At 35.6% G+C, this 8,557-nt stretch overlaps 1 protein-coding gene across 3 annotated transcripts in view; it reads left to right on the forward strand.

Annotated features, from left to right (window-relative positions):
* whrna (whirlin a) overlaps positions 1-4,082 on the forward strand; it is a 129,343-nt gene extending 125,261 nt beyond the window's left edge. For 2 of the 3 annotated variants that reach the window (XM_055040251.1, XM_055040253.1), the window contains one exon: positions 3,358-4,082. In XM_055040251.1, the coding sequence (XP_054896226.1) occupies positions 3,358-3,540 (183 nt within the window). In that variant the 3' untranslated portion in view covers positions 3,541-4,082. The remainder of the gene's footprint in view (positions 1-3,357) is intronic. The other variant, XM_055040252.1, reaches the window with a different exon arrangement.
* The last annotated feature ends 4,475 nt before the right edge of the window (positions 4,083-8,557 follow it).

Below are 8,557 nucleotides of genomic sequence, written 5' to 3' on the forward strand. Positions count from 1 at the left end.
GCTGATCATTTAAAGTTTTCTAGGGGGCGCTATAGAGAAATTAGGCCACGCCCACCAAATATTGTGATGGATTCCTGTCCGGTAGTAGATGACTGTCTATCTTTGTGAATTTGGAGCAGCTGCGCCCGAAAAATGTGGAATTGAGAGCCAAACGTATGGCGATGGCGTTACAGGTCACTTCGCCACGCCGCCACGCCCACCTGCTGCATTGAAGCTGGTTGGGGTTGGAATCCTCAATACACCAACATGTCTTCTGTGTCTGGGAACAGTTTCATGTTGATGAGGTCAAAGGGGTCAGATAGCGACCTTTGACAGTAAAACATGACACTTCCTGTTCTCAGGGGGCGTGGCCTAAGTGATGTCATCACTTGACCATAGGATATTGTAGGAGACCCGATGATGATCAATCACAGAAACTTTGGTGCCTCTGTGAGTTTCTGTGTAGGAGATATAGCAGTTTAATTTTTTATGGCGAGTAGGTGAACTTTGACCCCTGCTAACCCCCCTTCAGCATACTCCAAAAACTCACCGTTTTGATAACTTAGATGGGACATGCCTTATGAACAGACTGACCGAGTTTGAAGCCGATCAATCGAAATCCCTAGGAGGAGTTCGATCAAATACGAAGGCTGCAAACGGCAAAAATGGCCTCAAAATTGGACCTTCAATCCAAATGGCTGACTTCCTGTGATACCTGCACTATGACATTAATTGTAAATTTTGAGCGTCTTGGGAGCTCTACAAGTGTACCAAATTTCATGTCTCTACGATGAAGTAAGTGAATAGCAAAGGGTCCTTGAAAATTCTAGGTGGCGCTATTCAGCCATTTCTTTTGCAATATTTGCGTCGACTTTAAAAATACGTAAATTGAAACAGGCTTAAGGCCTCCGCCAAGTTTGGTGAGTTTTTGAATATGATAAAGCCCCCAAAAAGCCAATGCATTTGGAGGGAGAATAATAATAAGAAACAATAGGAAAACAATAGGCCTTCGCAGCGCTTAGCTGCTCGGGCCTAATAAACAATAGGAAAACAATAGGCCTTCGCAGCGCTTAGCTGCTCGGGCCTAATTATGACGTTATTATCTAAGATTTTTTTTTAACGATGCATTTCTGAATGACTGAAGGATGACTAATCAAAGAGGTTGCAGTTCACTCAGATGCTCCTCTGTACAGGACATGTAAAACAGTTTCCGTCTGCATCTGTTGGTGCTTCTTTCTATTTTGTGTTTCTGTGAGTCAGCAGATCGCTTTCAGGGAGCACAGGACCGGCGATTTTAAAAGGTCTGAGCATTCTCAGCCTCCCACTTCACTGAGACGCTGATTGAAATAAAAAAATGAAGAAGTGGGGTTGGCTTGGGTCGGCTGATTGCCAAGGGAAGGATGAAAGGTTTGGAAATCAGGGCGTTCAGAATCAAATAGGCGACTGGAGGACAGAATGTAAAAAAAACGTGAGATTGGAGATAATAAGGTGAGGAAGAGCAGTGCGGCTGCTCTGCATGTGAAGGTTGGAGGTGATGGTGCTGTTCGTGCTTGTGATGGCAATCAGAAAACAAATCCTCTCTGAAGCTTCTTCTTCTTGTGGTCTGCTGCTTCTACCTGGAGCAGAAACCAACGGGAACCGGCCGCCGAATAAACGCAAAAATCAGGAATTACCCAACAAAAGCAATCATTGGTTTAGAAAAAGCTTTCATTTATGTACCAAGTGAGACGAAACTTCTGGGAATTAAATTTCTTTATCACCAATAATGGAGTAAGCCTTTGAATGAAGCCGTTTTACAGGCAGCATTCCCCATTACTGCCTCGCCGATAAGAACCTCAGCTTAATTCATCGTGTCTCTAAATTTAGAGGCACAAACAATGTTTATACCTCAAAAATGGAGCTCTGAGTCACTTCACTGAGAGTCTAATAATGAGAAATATGCTCCTCATCACAGTGGATAATAGCAGAGGAAGGAACAAGGAGCTCTTTCTCTACCGCTGAGTGGCGTCTCCACCTGGAGCCTAATGAAAGATCCTGTTATAAAACAGTCAGATTTCACGTTTAAAGGAAAGTTTTTAATTTAAAAACAACTGTAATTATGAATATATTAAAACAGTGTACTGATGCTTTTAGAAGGTTTTGAGCCCATAGGGTTAGGTGGGTAGCTAGCGACACCGCTAGCTACAAAGTAAGCTATGCTAACCCAAAAGCACAAATCAGATATTAGTTTAACAAGCACAAATAATATTTGATTGATTGCTTCTCTGAAAGTTTTTTACTCATTTATGAGCAAAATAAATTCTTGTTTTTATTGAAACATTTATTTTAATTTCAAGATGTTTTTTTTGGTGCAGCTTCAGAAGTTTATATTTAAAAATAAGAAGTTAAGCAATTAAAGATGCAGAAAAATGTTACATTAGGAGTATCCAGAATGAAATAACACACTTGCATTAAAAGCTACTTTCATTTATTACAATAACCCATCTATTTATTCAAAAATTTATATTTATTTCACTAAGTGACCTAAAAATGTTTTTCATAAGTCTTATTATTGGTTTAATTAGCATGTTTATTCATACGCACATTTGAAATTACATTTTTGTGAGTATGTATGTATATTTTGTGGCCTTTATAATAATTTTGCACCATTAAAACTGATTAACATCCATCTAATCCATATTTAAATCAGGCATTATGCAAGAATTCAGGAAATAATTGCCAATATTTTTTTGTATTATTTTGCGTATGCGCACTGTGTGCCACTTTTTTGCCTGTGAGCTGCTGGTAACTTTAATTTCCTGAGGGAGTCTTCCCAAGGGATCAATAAAGTACAAGTCTAAGTCTAATATTGTAAATGTTACCAACAAGAGAAACTAAGAAACCATTTTTTAATTAATTAAGTAAAAAAAAAAGTTAATTAAAGCAATTTTTTTTAGATGTAATGAAGGCATCAGAACATTTTCAGAGGAAAACTCACCAGAAGTTTGTTAAATTGCTTGATTTTCAAAGATCTGTGCTGTTTGTGACGCAAATGTGGCAATAAATATCCTCTACCATGTTACACCTGCTGGTAATTTTGATCACATATCATGATATATGTCATTGATTTTACTTTTTTACTCAATTAATCATCAGATTAATCAATAGAATATTTATTAGCAGGAAGTCACAATATCTTATATATTCTGCCTGCTTCTTTTCGAACAAATAATGTAAAATTGAATGTCAATGAGGAAGCTAATTTGTGTTCATTTTTATTTTTTCTTGTTTTTGTCTGTTTGAAATAATTAAATGAAAGTAAACGAATCGTTTGCTGCAGCCCTCACTGTGACCTCGTCTTGGTGCTGTGTTGATGCATTTCCTATTTTTGCGCTGCAGAGAGGCGGCTCGGCCCATAACTGCGGCCAGCTGAAGGTGGGTCAGATCATCCTGGAGGTGAACGGGGTTTCCCTCAGGGGCCGAGAGCACCGGGACGCCGCTCGCCTCATCGCCGAGGCCTTCAAGACCAAAGAGAGGGACCACGTCGACTTCCTGGTGACGGAGTTCAACGTGGCGCTATAGCTGCTAGCAGGCGACGACGATGGAGACGGCCAACCTGCTTCACGATCCGACGGCACAAACCGAAACAGAACCACCGACTGATCTCTGAGCCCTTCTCTTTTCTAATCCAACCTTTAACTTGAACGGCATTATCTTCTCAACGTGTTACCTCCAGCTGTGAGACCCGATGGGCTGCGGCGAGGATTCGTGAATCTTTACCTTTCTGGTTTCTTCCTGTCTGAAACCTGCAGCTGTTGGAACGGCTCCTCGCTGTCTGATGTCTCCTTTATTGATTTAACCTTTATTTCTGCTTCTGTCTGAGAGTGAACTGTACAGCTGAAACCAACGGATGCTTGGCTTTACAAGCTCGGGTTTGTACTGTATGTAAAAATGGACATATGTAGATACAGATGGATATATGCTGCACACATTAAAATGCTCCTATATAAATAAAAACATGTGTAACCTTTGAATTATCTTTAAACCTTTTGTATAAAGAACTCAGATTTTGACTTAAATGAGTACTAGATAAAAGTCAGTTATCAATAAAAAAGGGTAATTTAATCATTTTTCTCTCAATTTTGATCAATGGTTCCTTCCTGTATGAAATAAAGCAGGTTAATTACTTTGAAAAAGCAGCTCAATGTGCTACAATCCACAGATAATTCACAGCAGATGAAAAAAATTAACCAATGCCTACAAGTCTGGACAGTATGGAAGAAGATTAGGGCCAACAATAAAATGAAAGAAAACTTGTAATTCTGACTTTAATTTCAAAATGCTGACATTTTCTAAGAATTTGCATTTTTCATATCCTCAAGCTCTTGTTTATTTGTTGATAATGTATAAATAAGTACCAATCATCACATTATGGACTCAAAGTGAGCAGAAAGAAGGCTTTTGGTTGAAAGGTAGGTTTGTTTCATTTGTTTTTTGGCTTACAGTGTGGGAGCTAGCACTCGTTAGCAACTAAATATGAACATGAAAGCCTAGCGTCGCTATATCAGCTCGGTGTCCAATAAAACAGTTCTTCGTTTTGAGTGTTTTTGCGGTTGGCTAACAGCGGTTGGTGGGCAACAACCTTAACCAGCCGAAAACAAACAAAATTAGCTCTTTGTTTGTCCGGAGCTAAAATGGCGGCGATGCTCCGTTCCAAATGTAGCAGTAGACGTCGTTTTTCTATCAGTGGCACAAGTTCAAAACAACGTATTTATCCCCATTTTACACTAGAAGTACATATATTATGAACTAACATCGGAAATGTATCGTTTCCAAGAAAATCTAACCTCTTTAGAAAGCAATTATAGCATGCTAAGTTAGCGTTAGCATGCTAACATAATGCTAACACTAGCAGGTCCGTCAGGGTTCCTGCTGGCCTTCATGCTGATGTATTTCACTGATACGAAGCATATTTTTAGTGGATAACTAATTAAAAACTGCCACCAGCAGCTCCAAGAAGAATACATTAAAACTATATTTCAGCTTGGTAAAATAAAATACCATCGAAGAAGACATAATGTTGACTTTAGAGCCATTTAAACTGCCAGTTATAATTTTCTGTAGAAATAAGCGATGAAGAACATAATATTGCTTGTACAGGTTGCTGTCATATTTTCAGCATCTGAACAGATGACAGAGAACCTCAAATGTTTGGGAAGGAAGTAATTATGGATGTTCCAGGCAATCTCCCTGATTTATCCTCCTCTGTTAAACACAAACAGCCTGTCGCCTGAATGCATCACAAAACCGAACCACAGATTTAATTATATACCAGATATTTTATTACAGCTTTTCTCAGGAATACATCTTAGCAGTAAAAACAAGCTGGTCGTTTATTACTTTATAATTTAGTTTTTTTCAAAACAAAACCCTGTATTAGTTTTTACTTTCATTATCTTTTATTCAGTGAATTGTGAAGAGATGTTTTGAATGAGAATCCCATCAAAACTCCCACCGATAATGATTTTCAGATTAGACCTGCATGTTTATTTACATCGTGTGAATCAGAAGAATTAGAAGTTTAAAGTCTCTAATCAATCAATAAAGAAGGAACAGAAATGATTTCTAGGAAACAAGTAGAAAGAAAGACATAAAGTGCACATGTGAAAGTTACTTAATGTATTTTATTAGCATTCACATAGTTTGTGAAAACATAAATAACCAACCTGAGCTAACTGCTTCCAGACTGAAATGCACTAACACTTTAAAAAAAAAAAAAAAAACATATATATATATATATATATATATGTATAAATTTTTTTAGGAATTTTTAAAGATGGCAAGCATTTTAGCCTTAATTTTGGTGTTGGATTAGTTTCCCAGGGAATAATTCAGATTATTGGGTTAAGGATTTAAGAATTTAAAATTCTAACTTTAATCTCAAAATTCTGACTTAAATCTCACATTTCAGACCTTTTTTTTTTTTTTTTTTTTTTTACAGAATTGTGATCTTAATCTTAAATTTTAGCCTTTTTTCTCAAAATGTTGATTATACTCTATAAATCCTGATTTTTGTTTCTCAATTCTGATTTTAATCTCAGTTTTCATCTTTTTGTTTCCCCTCAGAATTCTGATTTTAATCTCAGAATTTAGACAGTTTTCCTCAGAATTTTCAATTTAATCTTAAAATTGTGCACTTTTATCAAAATTCTGAGCAGTTTCAGAATTAAATTTATTTTTCTCAGAATTCTGAGTTTTTCAGAATTTTGACTAAAATCTCAAAACTCTGATCTTTCCTTTTTTATTATTTACAATTCTGACTTAAATCTCAAAATTGTAACTTTTTTTTTGTCATTCTGACATTACATTTTTTTAAATTGGCTAAATATGGCCCAGAAGACAAATTTGTAATTCTTTTTTATAAATAGTGTTTTATTTAGTAAAGTCATCATCATGTGACTTTAGCAGATTATTCCACAGATTTTATGGAAAGCTTGAATCTATAAAAACTAAACTGAGTTAAATATATTAAGTTGGTTTCAAGAAAAATTCACACAATCCACAAATTATCATTTCACCTCTGCAAAATGACGCACCTTGAACGTGTTTTGATGTTTTAGTAGTAAGAAAGAAAACTGGCTTTTTTAATTTGGGTTTTATTGCGCGAGTTGTTTATTTTTAAAGAATAGTCGAGTTATTTCCATGTTATTTAATGACATTTTAATGTTTTCAGATGAGACGCGCTCAGTCTGCTGCGTTCTTTCACCCCAGACTGCACCGGTTCCCCAGACGATGATTTAATTTTTTTAATCAGCTGCGTTTAATCACATTCCCCTCTTGTGGGCCTTTCAGGAGCAGCAATTACACCTGAGAGGGAAAGTAATGAGACATTTACAGAATGACATTGCTAAATATTAAAATAAAAATCCTACATGCAGAGCGGGTGGGGGTTCACATTCGGTCCGTTTTTAGAAGCAGTTATTAGCGATGAAAGACGGAGAGGAAACAAAAATGAATTTAATTTGATTCATTAGTTTTTTTCTCCTCTCTGTTCATCACTCTGTTGACTCATGTTGGGCCGGTTTGGGTTGAAATTATAGATATTAATCTGCATTTGGTGCAGGAAGGTGCGTCCTGTTTGTTTTCTGCAGTTGGAGCGTGTCTGTTTGCGGTTAATGGACGAAACGAGAGAAATATGGTCAAAACAAGCAGATGGTGATTAAAGATGAATATAAATGTCATCAGCGGAGAGGAAATGCTCCTCCTGGACGGTTCTGACAAATCACCATCAAACACTCGTCAGTCATTTCAGAGAAAAACACCACATGAGCTTCTCTAACACATCCGGCCGCCTGTTGGCGAATGTCAGCGACTGATTGATGGAAACTGATTTAGTCTGTCATTGGCTCAAACTGCTGATTCTGGATTCAACAGATTAATAAAGTAAAGTTCATTTAACCTTCACAGAGTCAAAATGGAAAAAATCCACCAAGATCTTGAGAAAAGAAACTTTATAAGACTTCATGTAAAACCTTTTCAGATTAGTTCATTTGTCTAATTTTGATCACTGCATTTCTCCTGCTGTTAAACACAGTGGAGGATCTGTGATGCTGCGGGCCTGTTTCTGCTCTAAAGTCACTGGGAGCCTGGTCAGAATGCACTGAAATACCAGGATATTTATATAGAGCTACATTAGAGCCATAAAGTTTGGTCAAAGAAAAATCACTGAGAGTGTTTTATTTTTTTGTTGTTGTTTTTTTTTTTTTATCTGGAAACATAAATTTTGCATCTGGAAAAAGTAATTTGAAACTGAAAATATTTTCATCTAATATTTAATGAAAAAAAAGATATACAACTGTTTTTTATTAAATAAATTTTTGAAACTGAAATAAAAGTCAAATTTTTTGAAACAAAAAAATTTTGAACTGAATTTTTTTTTTAATATGAATAAAATATTTGAAACCGGAAAAATAATTTAAACAAATTTTTAAAACTAAAATAAAAAATTACAATAATTTCAGACTAAATTATTTGAAGGGAAAGAATGATATAAAATTGAAACAAAAATTTTTGGATCTGAAAAAAATTCAACCTGATTTCATTTCACTAAAAGAAAAAATAAATTGATTTGAAACTGAAAAGGAATTTTTGAAACTGAAAAAACATAGGATACTGAAAAAATAATTAATCTGAAAAAATTGCAAATGAAAAAACTGAAACAATAATTTGAAGTTGATAAAAATAAAATAAAAATAATTGTTAGAAATTGACAAAAAAAAATGGAAGTGGAAAAGTCTAAATCCACTTTTCAGATTCAGTTTTTTTCTTCAGTTTCAAATATGTGGTTGTGTTTTAAAGTGGGCATTTTTATGTTTTAACATTGGTTTTCAGCGTCTTTTTTTTTCTTTTGGCCCAGATTTAACTCCATACCTTTTTACTGAAAAATATCACCATGTCAGTTCCCACTCTTTAATTGTTTAGAACCTGCTAAAAACCATGTCTAAAAATTAAAACAAGCTAAAGTCGCAGTTTGTCTCCAATTTTTGACACTTTTTCGCCTCCATATTCTCTTCCTGTTAGAGTGACTAATACAGGAAGG

Source organism: Poeciliopsis prolifica, unplaced genomic scaffold (assembly GCF_027474105.1).
Source record: "Poeciliopsis prolifica strain line A6 unplaced genomic scaffold, Auburn_PproV2 SCAFFOLD015, whole genome shotgun sequence".
NCBI lineage: Eukaryota > Metazoa > Chordata > Actinopteri > Cyprinodontiformes > Poeciliidae > Poeciliopsis > Poeciliopsis prolifica.